Below are 26381 nucleotides of genomic sequence, written 5' to 3' on the forward strand. Positions count from 1 at the left end.
TGGATTTCCTACACGCATCTCAAAATAAAAATCTTTATTGTGCATTTTAAACATGAATACATGGTCCCACATGTGACATACCGTTCAAAACAAATCACAGCTACTTCATTGTTTTGTAGCAGAGATGCAGTTCAGTGTTCAATGCCTGGACATTTCCAACAAATGCCACAAGAGTGCTGGTGCGTGCTTTATTCTCTACAGAAGATCCAGCCCTTTAGGATTTGAAGATGTCTCTCAAAGCCAACGTCCTCTTCTTCACTGGTCACAGAGTAGACTGCTCTCGGGGCTCTTTGCATCCACATCTCCCCAATAAGGCAGGATGAAGGGCAGGTCAGCCAAACGACTCTCCAGCAGCTCCCACAGGTGCTGGGCTACAAACTGGTTTCCCTTCTGTGAGAGATGCAGCCCATCTGACAGATAGACTCTGTAGTCCTGCGTAGCAGTGGACAAAACATTGAGACTTTTGTTAAATTAGGAATTTAAAAGAAGATATTGGGGCATTAAGAAAATATAAATACTAGGTTTAGTCACTTATTCAGTGCTTTCAGTTTATTTCATATTGAGACATTTAGGAACACCATATTGACAATAATAAAATTCTTAATATCCCCCCCCAGAAGAAAATGCTTACATCCTTCCCACCAATTTATCGGCTGATTCAAAATTCTACAGTGGCCTCTAACAACACGCAGCAGTGACCGTAACAATTACCCACCTGTCCATCTTTCTGCATGAGTGTCCAGAGGTCCAGGACAACCGCACCACACTGACTGGCAACCTGGACACACGCCTGAGCATACTGCCCCGCTGCAGAGTTGTGGCGATTGAGTGGACATCCTGAAATAAAGACCAAATTGGACTTATGATCTCTGTAGGTGTGGAATGTAATATTGGCCCATGTGACGTTACAAAAACAAGAGAGGAAAAATTGTGCCTGAGTGATACCTTTCAGAATGCACTCCTTCTCCCAGGCCGGCTCATCGACAGGTGGAGGGGTGATGAATATAACTCTGTCTGCTGGCACTCCAGCTGAAGCCAGAAGCCTGTTGATTTCCCTCAGGTTCTCTGAATACTCCTTCAGAGGGATGTGCTGTTGTGGATTTTTATCTGCATGACAGGAACAATCAAAAGAAGGAACAATCATACAGAAACAATAAAAAGCAATGATTCATTATTAGTACAATATTTTTTTTGAAGTTAAAACATTGTTTTAATTAGTCATTTTGGATAATCCTTAGTATTGCACTTCGATAGTTTAAGCGCTGTGCCTGGTAAATATTTTCATGTTCTAAGCCAGTTTGGAACATGTTTTATGTTTACATAGGGAACGTGTCAAATGTAGTATACAAAAAGATGTGCCATTTATGGACTTTATTGTCCCACAATTCAATGCACAAAAAAATAAAGTTTCTTTGTTGGTCATATAAAATTACCTGTGGGGTTTACAAGCAATTCTTGATCTAACGGCGCAAATATTGTGGTATATTTTGTTAAAATACGATACATTATGTAAAAAACAAAAAGTATAGTATAGTGATTCATAAAAAAGTCATAGCATAGTATGACATTAAATTTACGTCACACAAATTTACTAAAAATGTCATTGTAAAGTTTGTCATAGAAATGCATTAAAAAATGTGATAGTATTGTTTGTAATAAAAATGCAATACAAAAGATCATAATATAATACGCCTTCAAAAAGTTTTTTTAAAGTATGGTATAATCTTTAATGAATGGTCAAGAAAATGTCCTAGTACAGTATGCAATAAAAGAAAATCATAATACAGTATTTCATCATACAGTGAGTCATACAAAAGTAAAAGTTCATTATTCCATAAAAATGTCAAAAAATGTCATAATATAGTTTGCCATAAAAATGCCAAGGTATTGCATGTCACACAAAATGGCATAGAATAGTATGTCATAATAAAGTATGTCGCAAAAATGCATAAAAGAATGTCATAGTATAGTATGTGATTAAAATGCAATAATAAATATCATGGTGTAGTATGTCATAAAAAGTAAAAAAAAAGCATGGTATAATTTTTCATGAAATGTCAAAGAATTGTCATAGTAGATGATACTAATTACTTTTTGATGACATACTATACTATGACATGTTTTATGCATTTTGTGACATGCTATTCTATTCTATTTTCATGACATTTTTTATGGTTCACTGTTCTATGACATATTTCCTTCATAGAGTCATACAAAAGTAGAAGTTCATTATTCCATAAAAATCAGAAAAATAAATATGTCATAGAACAGTAAACCATAAAAATGTCAGGAAAATATAATATAATAGTATGTCACAAAAATGCATAAAAATGTCATAGAAAAGTATGTCATCAAAAAGTTAAATAAAGTAGTTCATTATTCCATAAAAAACATCATATAAGGTATACCATGAAAAGTAAAATAAGTCATAGTATAGCATGTCGAAATAATTCATAAAAAGTCATAGTATAGCAGAAATAATTCATAAAAAAGTCATAGTATAGCATGTCGAAATAATTCATAAAAAAGTCATAGTATAACATGTGGAAAAAAGTCATAAAAAAGTTATAGTATAGCATGTGGCGTAGTGGAGAGCAAGGTCAGAGGATCTCCAATCAGAGGATCGGTGGTTCAATACCCGGCTTCGGCAGTCGATGTGTCCTTGGGCAAGATACTTAACCCCAATATTTAAAGGCAGTATAGTATGGATGAGAAATGTTTAAAGTCTGATAGTAGTATGTCATAAAGCTCTGTCATAGTATAGTATGTAAAAAAAATGTATAGTATGTTGAAAAGTAAAAAAGTCATACTAAATATGTAAAAAATTTGTAAAAAAGTCATAGTATGCATTTCGAAAAAGTCATAAAAAAGTCATAGTATGTGATAAATTAATGGGTAAAAAAGTCATAGTATAGCATGTCGAAATAATTCATAAAAATGTCATAGTATAGTATGTCATCAAGTATAGTATGTCTGAAAATTTCATAATAGTATGAAAAAAGTCATGTATAGTATGTCGTAAAAATGAAAAAAAAGTTACTATTATTGTAATAGTATTGTATGCCATGAAAAGTAAAAAAGTCATAGTATATGTCGATAAAATAAAAATGTCATAAAAAAGTCATAGTATAGCATGTCGAAAAAATAAGTCATAAAAAAGTCATATAGTATAGCATGTTAAAAAAAGTCATAAAAAAAGTCATAGTATAGCATGTCGAAAAAAGTCATAAAAAAGTCATAGTATAGCATGTGAAAAATTCATAAAAAAGTCATAGTATAGTATGTCAAAAAAGTTAGTATGTGGAAAAAAGTCATACTAATAGTATTTTTGAAAAAAAGTCATAGTATTGTATGTCGAGAAAATTTGTCATAATATAGTATGTCGATAAAAGTAATGTATAGTATGTCATTATAGTATAGTATCGAAAAAAACATCATAGTATAGTATGTCATGAAAAAAAAAGTAATTGTGTAGGAAAATAAGTCCATAAAAAAGTCATAGTATAGCATGTGGAAAAAGTCATAAAAAGTCATAGTATAATGTCGAAAAAATAAAAAAGTCATAGTATAGCATGTCGAAAAAATTCATAAAAAAGTCATAGTATAGCATGTCGAAAAAGTCATAAAAAAGTCATAGTATAGTATGTTGAGAAAAGTCATAAAAAAGTCATTATAGTATAGCATGTCGTAGTGGAGAGCAAGGTCAGAAAATCAGAGGATAGTGGTTAATATCGGCAGTCGATATCCTTGGGCAAGAACTTAACCCCAAGTTGCTCCCGAAGGCTTGTCGGTGTGGACTGGATGATGAATGTTAGTTAGAGTCTGATGGTGGCAAAGCTCTGTCATAGTGTGTGAATGTGATAAATGTAATATACTAATGATTGTAAGTCGTTTGGATAAAAGCGTCTGAAAAACTGTAATAGTATAGTATGTCGAAAAAAGTCATAGTATCATGTGAAAAAAGTTCAAAAAAGTCATAGTATAGCATGTCGTCCATAAAAAGTCAAGTCATAAAAAGTCATAGTATAGTATGTCATCAAAAAGTCATAAAAAAGTCATAGTATGATATGATATGTCATGAAATCGTAAAAATGTTGAAATTAATTATTCCGTAAAAAACATCATAGTAAGGTATGCCATGAAAAAGTAAAAAAAAAGTATGCCATAAAAGTCATAGTATAGTATGTTATAATAGTATAGTATGTGAAAATAGTCATGTATGAAAAAAATAAAAAAGTCATAGTATAGCATGTCGAAAAAGTCATAAAAAGAGTCACAGTATAACATGTGGAAAAAAGTCATAGTATAGTATGTCGAAAAAAAAAAAGTCATACTATTGCATGTCGAGAAAATTTAAAACAGTCATAATATAGTAGTAAAGTAATAGTATAGTATGTCATAAAAATAGTATAGTATGTCATAAAAAAGTCATAGTATAGTATGTCATAGTATATAGTATGTCGAAAAAAGTCATAGTATAGTATGTTGAAAAAAAAAAAGTTGAAAAAAAAAAGTAATTGTGTAGGATGTGGAAAACCGTCCATAAAAAGCCATAGCTCCGTATGTGGAAAAAGACACAGTATAGTATGTCGGAAAAAGTCGAAAAAAAGTCATAGTATAGCATGTCGAAATAATTCATAAAAAAGTCATAGTATAGCATGTCGAAATAAGTTAAAAAAGTCATAAGTATAAAATGTCATGAAAAAGTCACAGTAATGTCGAAATGTCATAAAAAAGTCATAGTATAGCATGTCGAAATAATTCATGAAAAAGTCATAGTATAGCATGTCGAAAAAGTCATAAAAAAGTCATAGTATAACATGTGGAAAAAAGTCATAAAAAAGTCATAGCATGTCGAAATAATTCATAAAAAAGTCATAGTATAGTATGTCATCAAAAAGTAAAATAATAGTATGATATGATATGTCATGAAATCGTAAAAATGCTGAAATTAATTATTCCGTAAAAAACATCATAGTAAGGTATGCCATGAAAAAATGAAAAAAGTCAAAGTAAAGTATGCCATGAAAATGCCATAAAAAATATCATAGTATAGTATGTCATGATAATATCATAGTATAGTATGTCGAAAAAAGTCATAAAAAAGTCATAGTATAACATGTGGAAAAAATTCATAAAAAAGTCATAGTATAGCATGTCGAAAAAGTCATAGTATAGTATGTCAAAAAAGTCATAGTATAGCATGTCGAAAAAATCATGAAAAAGTCATAGTATAGTATGTCGAAAAAAGTCATAGTATAGTATGTCGAAAAAATTGAAAAAAGTCATACTATTGTATGTCGAATTTTTTTTGAAAAAAGTCATACTATTGCATGTCGAGAAAATTTAAAACAGTCATAATATAGTATGTCGAGTAAAGTAATAGTATAGTATGTCATAAAAAGTTATAGTATAGTTTGTCGAAAAAATTAAAAAAAAAAAGTATGAAAAAAGTCATAGTATAGTATGTCGAAAAAAGTCATAGTATAGTATGTCGAAAAAAGTTAAAAAAAAGTAATTGTGTAGGATGTGGAAAACCGTCCATAAAAAGCCATAGCTCCGTATGTGGAAAAAGACATAGTATAGTATGTCGGAAAAAGTCGAAAAAAAGTCATACTATTGTATGTCGAAAAAACTTTGAAAAAAGTCATAGTATTGTATGTCGAGAAAAGTTAAAAAAGTCATAATATAGTATGTCGATAAAAGTAATAGTATAGTATGTCATAAAAAGTCATAGTATAGTATGTCGAAAAAAATCGAAAAAAGTCATAGTATAGTATGTGAAAAAAGTTGAAAAAAGTCATAGTATAGTATGTTGAAAAAAGTTGAAAAAAGTCATAGTATAGGATGTGGAAAAAAGTCATAAAAAAGTCATAGTATAGTATGTCGGAAAAAATTGAAAAAAGTCATAGTATAGTATGTCGATCAAAAAGTAAAACAATAGTATGAGTGATATGTCGAAAAAAAGTCACACTATTGTATGTCGAAATTTTTATTTGAAAAAAGTCATAGTATTGTATGTCGAAAAAGTCATAATATAGTAAAAAAGTCATAGTATAGTATGTCATAAAAAAATAGTATAGTATGTAAAAAAGTCATAGTATAGTATGTCGAAAAAATTCATAAAAAAGTCATAGTATAACCACCGTGACTCAGTCGTAGTATAGCATGTCGAAAAAAATAAGTCAGTGAAATAAGTCATAAAAAAGTCATAGTATAGCATGTCGAAAAAGTCATGAAAAAAGTCATAGTATAGCATGTCGAAATAATTCATAAAAAAGTCATAGTATAGCATGTCGAAATAAAAGTCATAAAATGTCGAAATAATTCATAAAAAAGTCATAGTATAGCATGTAATGAAAAAAGTGATAAAAAAAGTCATAGTATTGTATGTCGAAAAAAGTTAAAAAAAAAAGTCATACTATTGTATGTCGAATTTTTTGAAAAAGTCATTCTATTGCATGTCAGAAAATTTAAAACAGTCATAATATAGTATGTCGAATGTCGAAAAAAAGTCATAGTATAGTATGTAAAAAAAGTTGCAAAAAAGTCATAGTATAATCATAGGATGTGGAAAAGAAGTCAAAAAAGTCATAGTATAGTATGTGGGAAAAAGCCCTTAAATAGTATAGTATGTCGGAAAAAGTCGAAAAAAAGTCATACTATTGTATGTCGAAAAATGTTTGAAAAAAGTCATAGTATTGTATGTCGAGAAAAGTTAAAAAAGTCATAATATAGTATGTCGATAAAAGTAATAGTATAGTATGTCATAAAAAGTCATAGTATAGTATGTCGAAAAAAATCGAAAAAAGTCATAGTATAAAATAAAAAAGTCATAGTATAGTATGTCGAAAAAATATAAGTCATGAAAAAAGTCATAGTATAGCATGTCGAAAAAATCATAAAAGTATAAATGTCATAAAAAAGTCATAGTATAGTATGTGGAAAAAAGTCATAAAAAAGTCATAGTATAGCATGTCGAAAAAGTCATAGTATAAGTCATAAAAAAAAGTCATGTATGTATGTCGAAAAATTTTTTAAAAAAAAGTCATACTATTGTATGTCGATTTTTTTTTGAAAAAAGTCATAAAATTTAAAACAGTCATAATATAGTATGTCGAGTAAAGTAATAGTATAGTATGTCATAAAAAGTCATAGTATAGTATGTCGAAAAAAATTGAAAAAAGTCATAGTATAGTATGTCGAAAAAAGTCATAGTATAGTATGTTGAAAAAGTTAAAAAAAGTAATTGTGTAGGATGTGGAAAACCGTCCATAAAAAGCCATAGCTCCGTATGTGGAAAAAGACACAGTATAGTATGTCGTAAAAAAAGTCGAAAAAAAGTCATACTATTGTATGTCGAAAAAACTTTGAAAAAAGTCATAGTATTGTATGTCGAGAAAAGTTAAAAAAGTCATAATATAGTATGTCGATAAAAGTAATAGTATAGTATGTCATAAAAAGTCATAGTATAGTATGTCGAAAAAAAGTTGAAAAAAAGTCATAGTATAGTCATGTCGAAAAAGTCATAAAAAGTCATAGTATAGTATGTCAGTGAAAAAATTGAAAAAGTCATAGTATAGTATGTCGATAAAAGTCATAGTATAGTATGTTGATAAAAAGTTATAGTATAGTATATGTCGAAAAAGTCAAAAAAGTCATAGTATAGTATGTCGAAATAATTCATAAAAAAGTCATAGTATAGTATGTCGAAAATAAAAAGTCATAATAAGTAGTATAAATGTATGTCATAGATGTCGAAAAAGTCATAGTAAAGTTAATTATTCGAAAAAACATCATAGTAAGTATGCCATGAAAAAGTAAAAAAAGTCATAGTATGTATGCCATAAAAAAGTCATAGCCGTAAAAAAGTCATAGTATAGTATGTCGAAAAAAGTCATAAAAAAGTCATAGTATAGCATGTCGAAATAAGTCATAGTATAGCATGTCGAAAAAGTCATAAAAAAGTCATAGTATAACATGTGGAAAAAAGTCATAGTATAGTATGTCGAAAAAGTCATAAAAAAAAAGTCATACTATTGTATGTCGATTTTTTTTTGAAAAAGTCATACTATTGTATGTCGAGAAAATTTAAAACAGTCATAATATAGTATGTCGATAAAAAGTAATAGTATAGTATGTCATAAAAAGTCATAGTATAGTATGTCGAAAAAAAAAAAAAAAGTCATAGTATAGTATGTCGAAAAAAGTCATAGTATAGTATGTTGAAAAAAGTTGAAAAAAAGTAATTGTGTAGGATGTGGAAAACCGTCCATAAAAAGCCATAGCTATAGTATGTGGAAAAAGACACATATATATGTATGTGAAAAAAAGTCATAAAAAAGTCATAGCATGTAAAATTTTTTTGAAATAGTCATACTATTGTATGTCATAAAAAAGTCATAGTATAGTATGTCGATAAAAAAATTATAGTATGTCAAAAAAGTCATAGTATAGTATGTCGAAAAATCGAAAAAGTCAAGTATAGTATGTAAAAAAGTCATAGTATAGCATGTCGAAAAAGTCAAGTGATAAAAAAGTAATAGTATAGCATGTCGAAAAATAAAAAAAGTCATGAAAAGTATAGTATGTCGAAAAAAAAATCGAAAAAAAGTCATAGTATAGTATGTCGATAAAAGTTTTTTGTCAAAAAAGTCATAGTATAGTATGTCGAAAAAAATCATAAAAAAAGTCATAGTATAGTATGTGTCATAAAAAAAAGTCATAGTATAGTATGTTGAAAAAAGTTAGTAAAAAAAGTAATTGTGTAGGATGTGGAAAACCGTCCATAAAAAGTCATAGCTATAGTATGTGGAAAAAGTCATAGTATAGTATGTCGAAAAAGTCGATAAAAGTCAAAAAAAGTCATAGTATTGTATGTCGAAAAAACTTTGAAAAAAGTCATAGTATTGTATGTCGAGAAAAGTTAAAAAAGTCATAATATAGTATGTCGATAAAAGTAATAGTATAGTATGTCATAAAAAGTCATAGTATAGTATGTCGAAAAAAGTCGATAAAAAGTCATAGTATAGTATGTTAAAATTCAAAAAAAGTTAAAGGAAGTCATGTCATAAAGAAGGTTGTCGATAAAAAGTAATCCTGTATAGACATGTCTAAAAAACCGTGTCATAAAAAAAAGTCATAGTATAGTCATGTCGATAAAAAATAGTATAGTATGTGATAAAAAAGTGATAGTATAGTATGTCGAAAAAGTCGAAAAAAAGTCATACTATTGTATGTCGAAATTTTTTGAAAAAAGTCATACTATTGCATGTCGAGAAAATTTAAAACAGTCATAATATAGTATGTCGAGTAAAGTAATAGTATAGTATGTCATAAAAAGTCATAGTATAGTATGTCATGAAAAAAGTCATAGTATAGTATGTCGAAAAAAAAAAGTGTATAAAAAAGTCATAGTATAGTATGTTGAAAAAAGTTAAAAAAAAGTAATTGTGTAGGATGTGGAAAACCGTCCATAAAAAGCCATAGCTCCGTATGTGGAAAAAGACACAGTATAGTATGTCGAAAAAGTCGAAAAAAAGTCATAAAAAAGTCATATTGTATGTCGAAAAATTTAAAAAAGTCATAATATAGTATGTCGAGAAAAGTAAAGTAATAGTCATAATATAGATATGTCGATAAAAGTAATAGTATAGTATGTCAAAAAAGTCATAGTATAGTATGTCGAAAATGTGAAAAAAGTCATAGTATAGTATGTATGTCGAAAAAAGTCATAGTATAGTATGTAATGAAAAAAGTCATAGTATAGTATCATTCGAAAAAAAAGTCATAAAAAAGTCATAGTATAGTATGTCGATAAAACTAAAGCCATTCTTCATAAAAAAGTCATAGTATAACCATACGAAAAAGTCAGTATAGTAGTCATGTCGATAAAAGTCATAGTATAGTATGTCGAAATAATTCATAAAAAAGTCGAAGTATAGCATGTCGAAAAAGTCATAGTATAGCATGTGATAAAAAAGTCATAGTATAGTATGTCGAAAAAAGTCGAAAAAAAGTCATACTATTGTATGTCGAATTTTTTTTGAAAAAAGTCATACTATTGCATGTCGAGAAAATTTAAAACAGTCATAATATAGTATGTCGAGTAAAGTAATAGTATAGTATGTCATAAAAAGTCATAGTATAGTATGTCGAAAAAAAAATTAAAAAAGTCATAGTATAGTATGTCGAAAAAGTCATAGTATAGTATGTCGAAAAAAAAGTATAAAAAAAGTAATTGTGTAGGATGTGGAAAACCGTCCATAAAAAGCCATAGCTCCGTATGTGGAAAAAGACACAGTATAGTATGTCGAAAAAAGTCGAAAAAAAGTCATACTATTGTATGTCGAAAAAACTTTGAAAAAAGTCATAGTATTGTATGTCGAGAAAAGTTAAAAAAGTCATAATATAGTATGTCGATAAAAGTAATAGTATAGTATGTCATAAAAAGTCATAGTATAGTATGTCGAAAAAAGTCATAGTATAGTATGTCGAAAAAAGTCATAGTATAATATGTGGAAAAAGTCATGAAAAAAGTCATTGTATAGTATGTGGAAAAACCGTTGAAAAAAGTCATAGTATAGTATGTCGATAAAAGTAAAAGTATAGTATGTCAAAAAAGTCATAGTATAGTATGTCGAAAAAAGTCGAAAAAAAGTCATACTATTGTATGTCGAAATAAGTCAAAAAAAGTCATAGTATAGTATGTTGAAAAAGTTAAAAAAGTCATAATATTGTATGTCAAAAAAGTATAGTAAGTATGTCATAAAAAGAAATAATAGTATGTCAAAAAAAGTCATAGTATAGTATGTATGTTTTTTTAAAAAAAGTCATAGTATAGTATGTCGAAAAATGTCAAAAAAGTCATAGTATAGTATGTTGAAAAAAGTTGAAAAAAGTCATAGTATTCATGTGGAAAATCCAAGTCATAGTATAGTATGTCGATAAAAAAAAGTCATGAAAAAAGTCATAGTATAGTATGTCGAAAAAAGTAATAGTATAGTATGTCGAAAAAAGTCATAAAAAAAAAAAGTCATACTATTGTATGTCGAAAAACTTTAAAAAAGTCATAATATAGTATGTCGAGAAAAGTTAAAAAAGTCATAGTATAGTATGTCGAAAAAAAATAAAAAAAGTCATAGTATAGTATCATAGTATAGTAAAAAAAGTCAAAAAAGTCATAGTATAGTATGTCGAAAAAAGTCATAGTATAGTATGTTGAAAAAAGTTGAAAAAAAAGTAATTGTGTAGGATGTGGAAAACCGTCCATAAAAAGCCATAGCTCCGTATGTGGAAAAAGTCATAGTATAGCATGTGGAAAAAAGTCATAAAAAAGTCATAGTATAGCATGTCGAAAAAATTCATAAAAAGTCATAAAAAAGTCATAGTATAGCATGTCGAAAAAGTCATAAAAAAGTCATAGTATAGCATGTCATAAAAAAGAAGTAATGTCGAAAAAGTCATAAAAAAGTCATAGTATAGCATGTCAAAATAATTCATAAAAAAGTCATAGTATAGCATGTCGAAAAATAATTCATAAAAAGTCATAGTATATATGTCGAAAAAGTCGAAAAAAAGTCATACTATTGTATGTCGAAAAAGTAATAGTCATTTATTCAAAAAAGTCATCCTATTGCATGTCGAGAAAATTTAAAAAGTCATAGTATAGTATGTCGAGTAAAAGTAATAGTATAGAAAAAAGTCATAGTATAGTATGTTGAAAAAAGTTAAAAAAAAAGTAATTGTGTAGGATGTGGAAAACCGTCCATAAAAAGCCATAGCTCCGTATGTGGAAAAAGACATAGTATAGTATGTCGGAAAAAGTCGAAAAAAAAGTCATACTATTGTATGTCGAAAAAACTTTGAAAAAAGTCATAGTATTGTATGTCGAGAAAAGTTAAAAAAGTCATAATATAGTATGTCGATAAAAGTAATAGTATAGTATGTCATAGTCATAGTATGTCTTAATAAAGTCATCGTAGAGTATGTCGAAAAAATTGAAAAAAGTAGGATGTGAAAAAAGTCATAGTATAGTATGTCGAAAAAAGTCATAAAAAAGTCATAGTATAGCATGTCAAAATAATTCATAAAAAAGTCATAGTATAGCATGTCGAAATAAGTCATAAAAAGTCATAAAAAAGTCATAGTATAGTATGTCGCCATTCTTCCTGTATAGTCATGTGAAAAAAAGTCATACTATTGTAAAATTTTTTCAGTCATACTATTGTATGTCGAGAATTTTTAAAAAAGTCATAATAGTATGTCATAAAAAGTCATAGTATAGTATGTCATAAAAAGTCATAGTATAGTATGTCGAAAAAAGTCATAGTATAGTATGTTGAAAAAAGTTAAAAAAAAGTAATTGTGTAGGATGTGGAAAACCGTCCATAAAAAGCCATAGCTCCGTATGTGGAAAAAGACATAGTATAGTATGTCGGAAAAAGTCGAAAAAAAGTCATACTATTGTATGTCGAAAAAACTTTGAAAAAAGTCATAGTATTGTATGTCGAGAAAAGTTAAAAAAGTCATAATATAGTATGTCGATAAAAGTAATAGTATAGTATGTCATAAAAAGTCATAGTATAGTATGTCGAAAAAAATCATAAAAAGTCATAAAAAAGTATAGTATGTCGAAAAAGTTCAAAAAAGTCATAGTATAGTATGTGAAAAAAATTCATAAAAAGTCATAGTATGTCGAAAAAAGTCATAGTATAGTATGTGGAAAAAAGTCATAAAAAATAGTATAGTATGTCGAAAAAAAGTCGAAAAAAAGTCATACTATTGTATGTCGAATTTTTTTTTTTTTGAAAAAAGTCATACTATTGCATGTCGAGAAAATTTAAAACAGTCATAATATAGTATGTCGAGTAAAGTAATAGTATAGTATGTCATAAAAAGTCATAGTATAGTATGTCGAAAAAAATCGAAAAAAGTCATAGTATAGTATGTCGAAAAAAGTGAAAAAAAAAAGTAATTGTGTAGGATGTGGAAAACCGTCCATAAAAAGCCATAGCTCCGTATGTGGAAAAAGACACAGTATAGTAAAAAAGTCATAAAAAAGTCATACTATTGTATGTCGAAAAAATTCATAAAAAGTCATAGTATAGTATGTCATCAAAAAGTAAAAAAAGTCATATATGATATGTCATGAAATAGTATAAAAAAGTCATAGTATAGTATTCCGTCAAAAAAAAGTCATAGTATAGTATGCCATGAAAAAATGAAAAAAGTAAAAGTGTAGTATGTGGAAAAATGCCATAAAAAAGTCATAGTATAGTATGTCATGATAAAATCATAGTATAGTATGTCGAAAAAAAAGTCATAAAAAGTCATAGTATAGTATGTCGAAATAATTCATAGTCATAGTATAGCATGTCGAAAAAAGTCATAAAAAGTCATAAAAAAGTCATAGTATAGCATGTCGAAAAAGTCATAGTATAGTATGTCGAAAAAATCATAAAAGAGTCATAGTATAGCATGTCGAAAAAAGTCATAGTATAGTATGTCGAAAAAAGTCGAAAAAAAAGTCATACTATTGTATGTCGAATTTTTTTTTTGAAAAAAGTCATACTATTGCATGTCGAGAAAATTTAAAACAGTCATAATATAGTATGTCGATAAAAGTAATAGTATAGTATGTCATAAAAAGTCATAGTATAGTATGTCGAAAAAAATTTAAAAAAGTCATAGTATAGTATGTCGAAAAAAAAAAGTTAAAAAAAAGTATATTGTGTAGGATGTGGAAAACCGTCCATAAAAAGTCATAGCTCCGTATGTGGAAAAAGTCATAGTATAGTATGTCGAAAAAGTCATAAAAAGTCATAAAAAAGTCATAGTATAGCATGTCGAAAAAAGTCATAGTATAGCATGTCGAAAAAATCATAAAAGAGTCATAGTATAGCATGTCGAAAAAAGTCATAGTATAGTATGTCGATAAAAAGTCGAAAAAAAAAAAGTCATACTATTGTATGTCGAATTTTTTTTGAAAAAAGTCATACTATTGCATGTCGAGAAAATTTAAAACAGTCATAATATAGTATGTCGAGTAAAGTAATAGTATAGTATGTCATAAAAAGTCATAGTATAGTATGTCGAAAAAATTTAAAAAAGTCATAGTATAGTATGTTGAAAAAAGTCAAAAAAAGTAATTGTGTAGGATGTGGAAAACCGTCCATAAAAAGTCATAGCTCCGTATGTGGAAAAAGACATAGTATAGTATGTCGGAAAAAGTCGAAAAAAAAAGTCATACTATTGTATGTCGAAATTTTTTGAAAAAAGTCATAGTATTGTATGTCGAGAAAAGTTAAAAAAGTCATAATATAGTATGTCGATAAAAAGTCATAGTATAGTATGTCATAAAAAGTCATAGTATAGTATGTCGGAAAAAAAAAATTTAAAAAAGTCATAGTATAGTATGTCGAAAAAAGTCGAAAAAAAGTCACACTATTGTATGTCGATTTTTTTTTTTGAAAAAGTCATACTATTCATGTCGAGAAAAGTTAAAAAAGTCATAATATTGTATGTCGATAAAAGTCATAGCATAGTATGTCATAAAAAGTCATAGTATAGTATGTCGGAAAAAGTCATAGTATAGTATGTAATTAAAAGTCAAAAAGTATAGTATAATCATTCGAAAAAAGTCATAGTCATATAAAGGTTGTCTAGCCCGGGAATAGTGAAAAGGCCATAGTATAGTATGTCAGAAAAAGTGCTAAAAGTCATACTATGTATGTCTAAAAACTACACCATGTCGAAAAAACTCAGTCATAGTATAGTATGTCGATAAAAGTAATAGTATAGTATGTCATAAAAAGTCATAGTATAGTAAAAAATCATGAAAAAAGTCATAGTATAGTATGTAATTAAAAGTCGCAAAAAAAGTCACAGTATAATCATTCGAAAAAAGTCATAGTCATATAGAAGGTTGTCTAGCCCGGGAACTGAACCCCGGCCATTCTTCCTGTCAGGCGACAGTGCTAACCACTACACCACCGTGACTCAGTCATAGTATAGTATGTAGATAAAAGTAATAGTATAGTATGTCATAAAAAGTCATAGTATAGTATGTCGAAAAAGTCGAAAAAAAGTCATACTATTGTATGTCGAAATTGTTTTGAAAAAGTCATACTATTGCATGTCGAGAAAAGTAATAGTATAGTATGTCATAAAAAGTCATAGTATAGTATGTCGAAAAAAAAAAGTTAAAAAAAAGTAATTGTGTAGGATGTGGAAAACCGTCATAAAAAGTCATAGTCAGTATGTCGGAAAAAAGTCATAGTATAGTATGTAATTAAAAGTTGCAAAAAGTCACAGTATAATCACTAAAAGTCATAAAGAAGTCAGTCATAGTATCTCATGGGATAAAAGTCATAACCCCGGCCCTTCTTATGTTGAAAAGTCATAGTATAGTATGTCGAAAAAAGTCATAAAAAGTGATCAGTATAGTATGTCGAAATAATTCATAAAAAAAAGTATAGCATGTCGATAAAAGTGATAAAAAAGTCACAGTATAACATGTGATAAAAAAGTCATAGTATAGCATGTCGAAAAAGTCATAAAAAAGTCATAGTATAGTATAACATGTGAAAAAAGGAAAAAAAGTCATAGTATAGCATGTAAAAAGTCATAAAAAAGTCATAGTATAGCATGTTGAAAAAAGTCATAAAAAAGTTATAGTATAGCATGTGGCGTAGTGGAGAGCAAGGTCAGAGGATCTCCAATCAGAGGATCGGTGGTTCAATACCCGGCTTCGGCAGTCGATGTGTCCTTGGGCAAGATACTTAACCCCAAGTTGCTCCCGAAGGCTTGTCGGTGTGGACTGGATGATGAATGTTAGTTAGAGTCTGATGGTGGCACCTTGCATGGTAGCTCTGTCATCAGTGTGTGAATGGGTGAATGATATGTAATATACTACTGATTGTAAGTCGCTTTGGATAAAAGCGTCTGCTAAATGACTGTAATGTAATGTAATGTAAAAGTCATAGTATAACATGTAAAAAAGTCATAGTATAGCATGTCGAAAAAAGTCATAAAAAAGTCATAGCATGTCGAAAAAAGTCATAAAAAAGTCATAGTATAGCATGTCGAAATAATTCATAAAAAAGTCATAGTATAGCATGTCGAAAAAAGTCATAAAAAAGTCATAGTATAGCATGTGAAAAAAGTCATAAAAAAGTTATAGTATAGCATGTGGCGTAGTGGAGAGCAAGGTAGTTCTCCAATCAGAGGATCGGTGGTTCAATACCCGGCATCGGCAGTCGATGTGTCCTTGGGCAAGACACTTAACCCCAAGTTGCTCCCGAAGGTATGCCATCGGTGTGGACTGGATGATGAATGTTAGTTAGAGTCTGATGGTGGCACCTTGCATGGTAGCTCTGTCATCAGTGTGTGAATGGGTGAATGATATGTAATATACTACTGATTGTAAGTCGCTTTGGATAAAAGCGTCTGCTAAATGACTGTAATGTAATGTAATGTCGAAAAAAGTCATAGTATAGCATGTCGAAAAAATTCATAAAAAAGTCATAGCATGTCGAAATAATTCATAAAAAAGTCATAGTATAGCATTTCGAAATAATTCATAAAAATGTCATAGTCATCAAATGTCATCAAAAAGTAAAATAATAGTATGATATAATATGTCATGAAATCGTAAAAATGTTAAAATTAATTATTCCATAAAAAACATCATAGTAAGGTATGCCATGAAAAAGTAAAAAATATCATAGTATAGTATGTCATAAAAATATCATATTATAGTATGTTGAAAAAAGTCATAAAAAAGTCATAGTATAGCATGTGAAATAATTCATAAAAAAATATATAGTATGTCGAAATATGTCATAAAAATATCATAGTATAGCATGTCGAAAAAAATCATAAAAAATGCAATGTCATATAAAAAAGTCATAGTATAGCATGTCAAAATAATTCATAAAAAAGTCATAGTATAGCATGTCGAAATAATTCATAAAAATATCATAGTACAGTATGTCATAAAAATATCATAGTATAGTATGTCATAAAAATGCATTAAAAAATGTCACAAAAATGCAATGTCATATAAAAATGTCATAGTATACTATAAAAAAAGTTTTTAAAAAGTCAAAGCATTATTTGTCATTAAAATAAAAACAAAATATTATAGTATAGCATGTCATAAAAATGTCATATTATAGTATGTCCCAATTGCATTCAAAAATATCATAGTATAGTATGTCACAAAAATGAATTAAACATTTTCATAGTATAGTATGTCATAAAAATCCATTAAAAAATATCATAGTATGCCATAAAAACATCAAAATAAGTCATAGCTACTATATCATAAAACATTTTTTTTAAATTGCAATAGTATAGTATGTCTTCAAAAAAGTCACAGTAAGTCATATTATAGTATGCCATAACATTTTTATTTAAATGCCATAATATGTTATTTTGGTTGACAATGTGTTAGAAATTCAATATTTTCACATCTAAATAAATCTATAGCTGTTAAGTGCCCTTCTAGTTGGGTCCCCTGGCCCAGGTTGCCTAATGGTACAGTCTGCCCCTGGTGTTCTTTCACATGAGCTGGAGTGCATTTCACCATCTTTTCTGACCGTGAGTAGCCACAACTTGGATGTGTGACGCAAAAGTATCATGGTAGGTGTAATATTTCTCAGTACCAAAGGAAGCAAAGAGATGGATGTAAAGTTGTTTATATTAGCATTTTGGGGATGGTTGCAAGCAGAAACCCACCAAACCAGGCATTTGGCCCGTTCTGAAAGGCTATGTTTTGAACGGGCACTGCACTTGTATAGTCAAAGATGCCAAAAAACTACTACTGTTTAATCACACTGCAATATTAATATGCAAAATATGCAGAGTGCCCATTTAGAGATACATACTTCTAAGCTCAGATACAGAGAGTTTGCAGCAACGTAATCATCTATACTAAACATAGGTTGTGTCTGTGGAATAGTACCTTCCAGTGCACAGTCGTTGGCTCCAAAGAAGACAGTGACAGCAGCTATGTTGTTGTCTGCTGAGTTTGTGCTGATGAGGCGAGGAAGAAGTAGTTTAGCCCATCTGGAGTTGTAGCCAGACAGTCCTCTGTTTACAACATCACCCTTTCTAAAAGGAAAATATGTCAGATTCAGATATAAGTCAAACGCACACCAGTTTAGTTTGGTTGTTTACATGACTTGAACAAAATAAAAATAAAATAAAAGCATCATAAATAATCTGTTCTGAACCCTGGACGACTGTTACTAAAATGTATTGTTTATAGGAATTAAAGATACTCACCTTGCTAGTTTGTTGGCAATTTCTGCCCCCCAACCATTGGCTTGAAATGAAAACTGAAAGAGTCAACAGCACTGCGTTATTCACTGCAAACTTAAGATGGCAAGCTAGCAGCTAATAATAAAATATGACAGTCTTTAACATCGATTTTTGCATGAGCTCACCTGTGTGATGGAGTCCCCAAATAAGATCACTTTGGGCCACTTTACCGTTTTGAACTTAGACATTATAACTGGCTGCACCGTACACGGTATGTAAAAGGCGCTGCACCAGACTGGACTTCCGGTTAGTCGTGTGGGCGGATGTTGTGACGTATCACCACGCTTCACAATAAAAGTTTTAACATCATTACTTTTTTCTATATTCAGCTAAATAATGCATTTCTAAATATTACCACTATATATATATACAAATATAATATCATTAGAAAATAAAAATCTGGATTTAAATCAGTAAAAGCTTAATAATAATAATAATAATAATAATAAATCGAACTCTCGCGATAGAGCGAGAATAGCGAGAATAGCATCCCGGAAGTCAGCTGTCGTCTCTCGCCCCCGTCAAGCATGGCGGAGGTCAGGTTGCGTTATGGAAGGGGAGCCTGCAACTTTGCACACAAAAACTGTAGTCGATACCTACTTGAAAGTCAGTTTAATCAAGTTAACAGTTCAAAACAGGCTTCAGCTCTCTCCACGGGGTTTAATGTCGCTGATATTCAAAGTGGAGAACTACACGGAGCGGACACTGGTGGAGTTTCTCGGGACAGTTACACAAGGGTAACACCGGTGTGCAGTAGTGTGGGCAGTGTTTGGGAGGTCGTCGCAGAAGACAACTATTATCTCAACAAAGAGTATTGTCTTGATGAAAAGCCCCAGGTTCAGCATAAAGAGAGAAGTCTGCCTCTGTGCAGGATTAACGCCACATGTCGGAGGACTGTCTGGTCCGCTGGGCGACAGCAGAGTCTCGGGTTGTTTTGGGGGCAGAGACAGTCTGTGTTTGTCAGAGCTTACAGCGACAATGGCAAGCGATCAGAGCCCCTCTACAAAACCAAAACAGGCTACTATGAGATCCTGCAGGTGTCCCCCACTGCCACTCAAACCCAGGTAAAGACGGCCTACTACAAGCAGTCCTTCGTCTATCACCCGGACAGAAACGCCGCCAGCAAGGAGGCCACCGTCCGCTTCTCCGAGATCAGCGAGGCCTACACCGTGCTGGGCAACAAGGCACTGAGGAAGAAGTACGACCGGGGTCTGCTGAGCCAGTCAGACCTCATCGCCACAGCCAGACCCTCCTCCAAGGACACCGGGAGCTCCACCAGAGACCAAGCCGGGAGCCGACGGTCCGTGGCCGGCGTGGATACCCGAGGAGGCGTCTTTGACTTCGACCAGTTCTTCAGGGCTCACTACGGCGAGCAGCTCCAGAGAGACCGAGACATCAGAGTCCGACGAGAAGAGATGCTGAGGAAGAAGCAGGAGACGATTGCGGAGAAGAAGATGGGCAGGATGATGGAGATTGGAGTTGCGGTGCTGATAGCGATGGCCTTGGGGATAGTGAGCACTTTAAAGCGTTGATGAAGGATGTTGTCCTTTGTTAGGAATTCTGGACTCACTTGAATCATCATCACCATTAACACTACAAACAAACTAAACAACAACACACCCTCTGTTTTTGACACTGTCTGCAAACCTCGCTTTGCTGGGAGACAGATTGAAATAATGGAATATTGTGCAGTGTGGATGACTTGACATCATCCTTTGGGTCAACGGACACGTTGCAATTAAAATAGGATCACTCTGTGAGTTCTCTGAAAAGCTGCAAATCAAAGACTAAACTGTAAAGTGCATTTATTTCAGTCTCTTAGTCTGTAAACCTGCATCTCATCACAGTAATGTATACTTTCAATCTGTCTGTGAACACTGTATGTGACTGTTTTTTGTCACATACAGTCAATGCCACTCCCGGCTGTAAGGATAACTAGTCCTGGCATTGTTCAGTTAGCCATACAAATCAGAATAAAATAATTATTTTAATCAGTAATTATCTGATTAAATAATAAGTAAAAATATGATCAACTTTGGCTTTTATAAAGTCATCTGTCTTGCAGATTTCTTTATTTTTAATGATGACATACATTGATTATGGTTTCATGTATTGGTATTTATTAAACATTTTTAGCAATGTAAGGGATGTGTATCTATGCACATTATGCCTTGGGTGATATTTATTGTTCACATTGTTCAGATGTTCAACTAATAAAATACATGGCCAGTGCTTGGCAGAGCACAGTGAAACAAACATTGCTGGAGTCTTTTGTTAGCACCATTGACAGTCAACATCACACCAACACTGATTAGCTATAAACCTAATTTAAAGGACATTTCTGACACTAGCTGGTGAAATATCTTATCAAACATAACCAATGGCATTCGGATTCAATAGTCAATGGTTTGTAAAATAGTTTTTGAATATATAATGAACACAAACATTTAGTGCATTTTGAAATTCACAGTTCACATCACAGTTAAAAGTCAACAAGTCATATCAGTGCACATTAGTAACCAACTCTGGTCAAACAAAACCTACAGTGCATTACATTAACACAGTAAACGTATTAAATATATTATAATTAAAAGTGCTTGCATAACAAAAAATGAACACTACAATCCATGAAAACAAATCCTATCTACACAGCTTATTAAATTACCTTTTTTTTTTTACATGGTAGTTCACAGGTCATAAAAGTTAAGTTAATTATTAAAAGGCCAATCTAGTCTTTAAATTCCATTCATTAAGTGGGACTGGGATCGGTTGTTGAGGCTTTCCATTACACCAAACTAGACATGGCAAATGCGTTATGATTATAAACTATAGATAGATGAATTTGCATTGTATTGATTTTTAAAAATACTGTATAGATCCTGGCAGTGTGGAAATATTGATGTCGTACAAGTCCCAATGATTCTTAGGAACGCCTTATCCCATTTTTAGCAAACTAATACAAGCAGATTGTTAACTTTAAACACTGAATTTGTAGAAATGTTATTTGTTTTTATATCTGTAATGACTTAGCTGTAGAAACTCTGTCCCTCGTTAGTTTAAAGGTGATCTTTAAGTGGTTTTGACGAACAGTGCAGTCCCATCTCCGCTCTCAGATGACCGGGTTTAGGGCGTCATAGAGCCGCTGCACTGCCAGCTCAACCATCTCTCTCAGGGAGTCGTCCTCTGTGCATTCATCCTCGTAGCACACCGACTGATCGGGGGAGAGGAAGTCAGCAAGAAGGATTAAAAAAAAAAAACACAACAACAATCCTACACCAAATACATTGTTGTGTGTCTTGGTGCGACTGGCTAAAAGCTTCTCACCCTCGTTTCCAAGCAGATGTGAACCGCCTTCCCGTCTACTGTCACAGAGATGTTTTTATCATCACTGAAATCAACGCATTCCTCTCCAAACATGTCCCTAAAGACAGAGAGAGAGGCCAGATATATTAACTTATTAAAGTAAATACAGTACAGCTTTTAAACACTGTGTTTCCGTGTAAACAATATTATAAACAAGTTCGTATGGATAGTGTTTCACTCACTGCAACATGACTCCTAGTCGGGTTTGGAAGATGTCCATGTCCATAACGGCACTCTGGGTCTCCATGGCTGTTAATCATGAATCACATTGAATAGGAATTCAGATAAACAAAGCTCATGACAATAACAAGACACAATGCATTACATTTCCTTTTGAAACCACAAGTAATTTGCTTCCTACAGACAATAAAACATTGAAAACTAAAGATCCAGATGAACAACAAACACAGAAGATTGCCAGACAGACCTTTCTGAGCCTTTGGGTTTGACTGGACTTCCAGCACTACGGTGGTGACAGCGTCGGCATACATGTCATTGAGAGGGTTTGCTAGCCACTGAGACAGGAGATGAAGACAAAGGGTGGTTGGGTAAATGAGCCGGTCTGAAGAGTAGCAAAGTGTTGCTGTCCTGCATCAGACTTAGCAGGAGCGCAGCTAGATGCCTGACCTCTCACCTCCAGCAGCACCATGCCAGCCTCGTGGACCAGAGTGATGTTTTTAAAAACCTTCAAGGTGTTCTTCTCGGTTCCATCCAGTTCCTCTACGTCACCTGAGTCATGAGAAAAAGCAGACAGCCACAGTCAGTATGGTCTAAACTCAAACTCAGTCAAAGTGAAAACAGCTCTGTTCATTATGAATGGACCAAAATCAATCATTTAATTTTTTTTGCACCAATGTAAAAATGGTGGTCTTACCGGTGAGGTTCCTCAGGTGGCAGACGAGCAGTGAGTAAGGTCCAGTGAACGGGATGGCCTGGGTTTGTTTCACTGTGCTCATGGCCAGCTCTGTGTATGCTACAAAACAGAAGCATCAGCTCAATTCATGATGCCGCGCTACTTAGTCGAATATTTAAAAGAATGGGCAGCAGTTTGCGTAAATGAGTAGGGAGGCAGCAGGCAAATGAAGAGGCCGTTTCTTCTTTAAGACATGTAACTTTCCTCATTATTTTAGTTGAATATTTCAAGCATGGACTTGGCTAATGAAAAACTGGAGCCAACATGACCAAAATTACTTGTTTTTTGTCTTGATTCCCAAAGTCGCCGACTGAAAATTTACTCAGATTCTCAAATTAATTGCAGCCAATGAACTGGATAAACTGGGGTTGACTACCAACGCACACATGTGGTCCTATGCTAACTAAAACTTACTAGAAAGGTCAGAGGGATTGAGGATGTGGTAGTTGAAGTTCTTCTTCACCAGTATGCCTGACACCCTCTGGCCCTGGACAGACTTCTTATCAGCCAGAGAGCCCATCACCTGGAGGAGGATTAATGTTCAGTGACTTCATTCTAGATTCAGCATTTATAACAACAACAACAGCACAGGGTCATGTCCTACATGCAACCATCATTACTTCTATTATGGCATTTTTTTGCCATGGAGACTTCACACTATAAAAACTAGAAAGAAGAAAAAAGGGCAGAGCCAGAACAGGCAGTTTATTGACCTTGGCCAATTTCTCTCCCCTGAAGTTAAGGGTGACAGCTTCTGTGTTGCGAGGGTTGTGGACTTCGATGTGAACCTGGTCGTTATCCTCGTACTCCCTGATCAGTGCAGCCTTAAGACGGGCCATTTCATTCTGCTCCCCATGGACCAGGATCTGACAATAACGTGCAGTGAGGAAGGTCAAGGATTTTTGTTTATAACTGATATTACTGAAGGGTACAAACAACTGAAAATTTTAAACACAAATCAATGATTTTCTTTTTTCCTCTCCTACCACATGAGGTGGCTTGAGGGCCCTGATGAACTCGCTGGTCTGCTGGTAGTCAGTGTGGGCAGAGAAGGAGATGTAGTCCACCGACATCTTGAGCTGCAGCTTCTGCCCCGACATGGTGGTGATCTCCTCCGGCTCAGACATGATGTGCTGCAGGGAGCACACAACACATCACAGTAAGATGCCCTAATAATACATTCACTGTTTCCACAGACACAAATCCGATTGGAGTTTAGTTGGCCAAAACTTGCTGAAATGATAGCACTCTTTTTCAGGAAACTTAATGATCTCTTATTAGAGAAACACCGTCTGGTATCCTGTTGTAGTCTGACCTTGGCCAGTGTGCCCTCTACACAGTATCCAGCGATGATGACTCCGTTCCTCTTATCAGTGCACCAGCTCTCAAAGAGCTCTCTGGAGAGCCCGCTCTGCATCATACCAGGAGATGCCATCACCACACTAGGACCGATGTCATCAAAGTGATCCATGCTCTGGAAAAAAAAAAACACAGACACCTCAGTTATAGATATTCAGCAGCAGAAATATATAACAGTCTGGGAGTCTGTATCTGTAGAGCTCTCTACCTTGAGGTTGCTGATGTGCTTGAAGACAAAAGGGTTGTTGATATTGATGGCTTTGCGGATCTTGTCGTTCATTGCGTTGACGTAGGTCTGGTACACAGCCATGCACTTCTTGGCCAGGGATGAAGCATAGTAGATGGGGATGTCATGGAGCTCTGGGTGGTTCTGCCAGTACTCATCTACAGGAGAACATGAGACAAAATCATACAGACTCTGAATGACACATAATTGAATACAGATGCAACAGCTCATGTAAAACAATGCAGATATTAGGCAGAGAAAAGGGTCATAAAGATGATAGCATGGTGGCTAATAATGTTCGTGGAACTCTGTCAGAGGCTTCATCCATATCAGGGTGTCACACACAACTTCTCACCCAGAATGAGCAGCAGTTCTTGGGCCCGCCCCAAGGCAAACACAGGGATTAAACAGCGGCCTTCTCTGTTGACGATGTCGTGGACTGTGTTACAGAAGCGAGCTTCTCGCTCCTCCCTCTTCTCATGGATGTGAGTGCCGTAGGTAGACTCCTGCAACAGAATAACAGCATTCACCACATTGTGATCAGCCAAAGGTCCATTTAAATTACTGTACAAGGTGAGTGAATATGTGGCTTACTATGATTAAGATGTCAGGTTTGACACTGGGGATCTCTGCTGCCATCAGATGCCTGTCTTCCTGCCGGGAGAAGTCTCCTGTGTACAGCAGCTTCGGGATAGAAAAAAACAGGCCAACAATGGTCTTGTTAAGTGAACTTAGTTTTCATGCATCATTTGATCTCTCGGAAACATAAACCAGGTTCGTTACCTTGACTCCAGCTATTTCTATCATGAACATGGCTGCTCCCAGCACATGACCTGCGTGGTAGCACCAGAACTTGATTCCTGCTACCTCCTTGACCTCGTGGAAGTTGATGGTCTCGATCTTATCCATGCTCTCCTCCAGGTCAGTCTCAGTGTACAGCATGTCATCTGCAGAAATGTTGCTGCGATAAATCAAAGACAAAATGATTTTAGGTACTGTAATATTATTTATTTTTATTATTTTTATTCCATAATGATGACGACTACTCCTCCTACCTGACTTTAACGTAGTCTGACAGTAGCCAGCGGTAGATGGCCTTGGTGGCGTGGGTCATGAAAGTCCTGCCTTTAAAGCTGGTCTTTTGTAGGAACCAGGGCAGAGCTCCACAGTGATCCAAGTGGAAACTGGTGAGAGGATACATACATCATTATTAAATGACATATCCTACAATCAAAGTAGAATACGAGCAGACGATGCATTAATAAAGAGATAACCGATACAGAGGATACTTAAAAAAAGACAGTTCAACACATAAAGGGAGGAGGAAAGACTCACTGGCTGATGAGCAGCAGGTCTATCTCAGCTGGGTCTATCAGGTCTATGTAGGGGAGAGCATCCATCCCCTCCAACCCCGGGTGGATACCACAGTCCAGCTGCAAAACACAAAAATGACTTTATTTGTTTCACCTAGGATAATGCACTCAATATGAATACTGCTTTTCAATGAGTCCGGGGTACACCAACCGAACACAGGACTCTATAAAGCAACAAAAAAATAATTAAAACATATAAAATAAAAACTACAGACTGCATATTGGAGCCAAAGAATGACATGTTTTAATAGTCATTGCTGTTCTATAATATAGATTTGTTGTTGGGTTACACAATATTGTTAATTATTTTATCTATTTAGAGTGATGTACACATACACAGCAGCATTTAGAGTTAAGATAAAAATATTGACCATAATTTTCCTTCCTTTGAACTCCAGGATGATGCATGACCTCCCAACCTCCTGACCAGCGCCCCTGTAGTTAATAAGAAGATTTACATTTATTTATTTATTGTTGTGTATGTTTGCATATAGAAGCAACCACTCAAAACCTTTATTCATTAAAAAAAATAAAAAAATATATATATATATAACTCACAGTGGACGAATTAGGAGCTGGTCACTCTCCTCTGCGGGGACAATCACCTCTATCTTTCGCTTTGTCGCCATGTGTGTTAATTTTTTTTCCACGTAAAACTGAAAATGGAATAAATAAATGCGGTCATGCTGCACTGCCACTGCATGAATGAGAGAGGGGGCGGGGCAGAACCGTGTGACGTCACACGTCCGGTGTTGTGCCAAAATACAACCGACCAGAAATTCAAAAGCGTGACACACAAAGTTCCGTTTACGGTAATGAA

At 32.9% G+C, this 26381-nt stretch overlaps 3 protein-coding genes across 3 annotated transcripts; 1 reads left to right on the forward strand and 2 right to left on the reverse strand.

The window, feature by feature from the left end:
- Nucleotides 1-19: 19 nt before the first annotated feature.
- iah1 (isoamyl acetate hydrolyzing esterase 1 (putative)) lies at nt 20-18568 on the reverse strand. The gene is made up of 6 exons (XM_054613618.1): nt 18453-18568; nt 18292-18344; nt 17969-18117; nt 946-1107; nt 716-837; nt 20-432 (listed from the first exon to the last, which is right to left on the reverse strand). Exons 1-6 carry the CDS (start codon nt 18513-18515, stop codon nt 256-258), a joined length of 726 nt encoding a protein of 241 aa, XP_054469593.1. The 5' UTR covers nt 18516-18568; the 3' UTR covers nt 20-255.
- Nucleotides 18569-18821: 253 nt separating this feature from the next.
- LOC129103257 (uncharacterized) lies at nt 18822-21333 on the forward strand. Its single transcript, XM_054613620.1, has one exon. It carries the CDS (start codon nt 18855-18857, stop codon nt 19857-19859), a length of 1005 nt encoding a protein of 334 aa, XP_054469595.1. The 5' UTR covers nt 18822-18854; the 3' UTR covers nt 19860-21333.
- A 103-nt stretch (nt 21334-21436) lies between these two features.
- Nucleotides 21437-26257, reverse strand: LOC129103256 (cleavage and polyadenylation specificity factor subunit 3). The gene is made up of 18 exons (XM_054613619.1): nt 26120-26257; nt 25933-25996; nt 25524-25621; nt 25244-25372; nt 24972-25149; nt 24783-24872; nt 24544-24694; nt 24171-24346; nt 23919-24077; nt 23590-23736; nt 23317-23469; nt 23018-23126; nt 22565-22663; nt 22325-22419; nt 22118-22205; nt 21873-21939; nt 21652-21748; nt 21437-21538 (listed from the first exon to the last, which is right to left on the reverse strand). Exons 1-18 carry the CDS (start codon nt 26188-26190, stop codon nt 21437-21439), a joined length of 2073 nt encoding a protein of 690 aa, XP_054469594.1. The 5' UTR covers nt 26191-26257.
- Nucleotides 26258-26381: the final 124 nt, after the last annotated feature.

This window comes from Anoplopoma fimbria, chromosome 15, assembly GCF_027596085.1.
Source record: "Anoplopoma fimbria isolate UVic2021 breed Golden Eagle Sablefish chromosome 15, Afim_UVic_2022, whole genome shotgun sequence".
In the NCBI taxonomy this organism is placed as follows: domain Eukaryota; kingdom Metazoa; phylum Chordata; class Actinopteri; order Perciformes; family Anoplopomatidae; genus Anoplopoma; species Anoplopoma fimbria.

Excerpts from the sequence above, each read along its gene's own strand:
- iah1 (XM_054613618.1), bottom strand. The coding sequence starts at position 18,515 with ATGTCTAAGTTCAAAACGGTAAAGTGGCCCAAAGTGATCTTATTTGGG. Across the intron at positions 1,108-17,968 it reads CAACGACTGTGCACTGGAAG|ATAAAAATCCACAACAGCAC; the intron begins GTACTATTCCAC and ends CCTGTCATGCAG. Across the intron at positions 433-715 it reads TCATGCAGAAAGATGGACAG|GACTACAGAGTCTATCTGTC; the intron begins GTGGGTAATTGT and ends ACTGCTACGCAG.
- LOC129103257 (XM_054613620.1), top strand. The coding sequence starts at position 18,855 with ATGGCGGAGGTCAGGTTGCGTTATGGAAGGGGAGCCTGCAACTTTGCA.
- LOC129103256 (XM_054613619.1), bottom strand. The coding sequence starts at position 26,190 with ATGGCGACAAAGCGAAAGATAGAGGTGATTGTCCCCGCAGAGGAGAGT. Across the intron at positions 25,373-25,523 it reads GACCTGCTGCTCATCAGCCA|TTTCCACTTGGATCACTGTG; the intron begins GTGAGTCTTTCC and ends TCCTCTCACCAG. Across the intron at positions 23,470-23,589 it reads CCCTCAAGCCACCTCATGTG|ATCCTGGTCCATGGGGAGCA; the intron begins GTAGGAGAGGAA and ends CGTTATTGTCAG.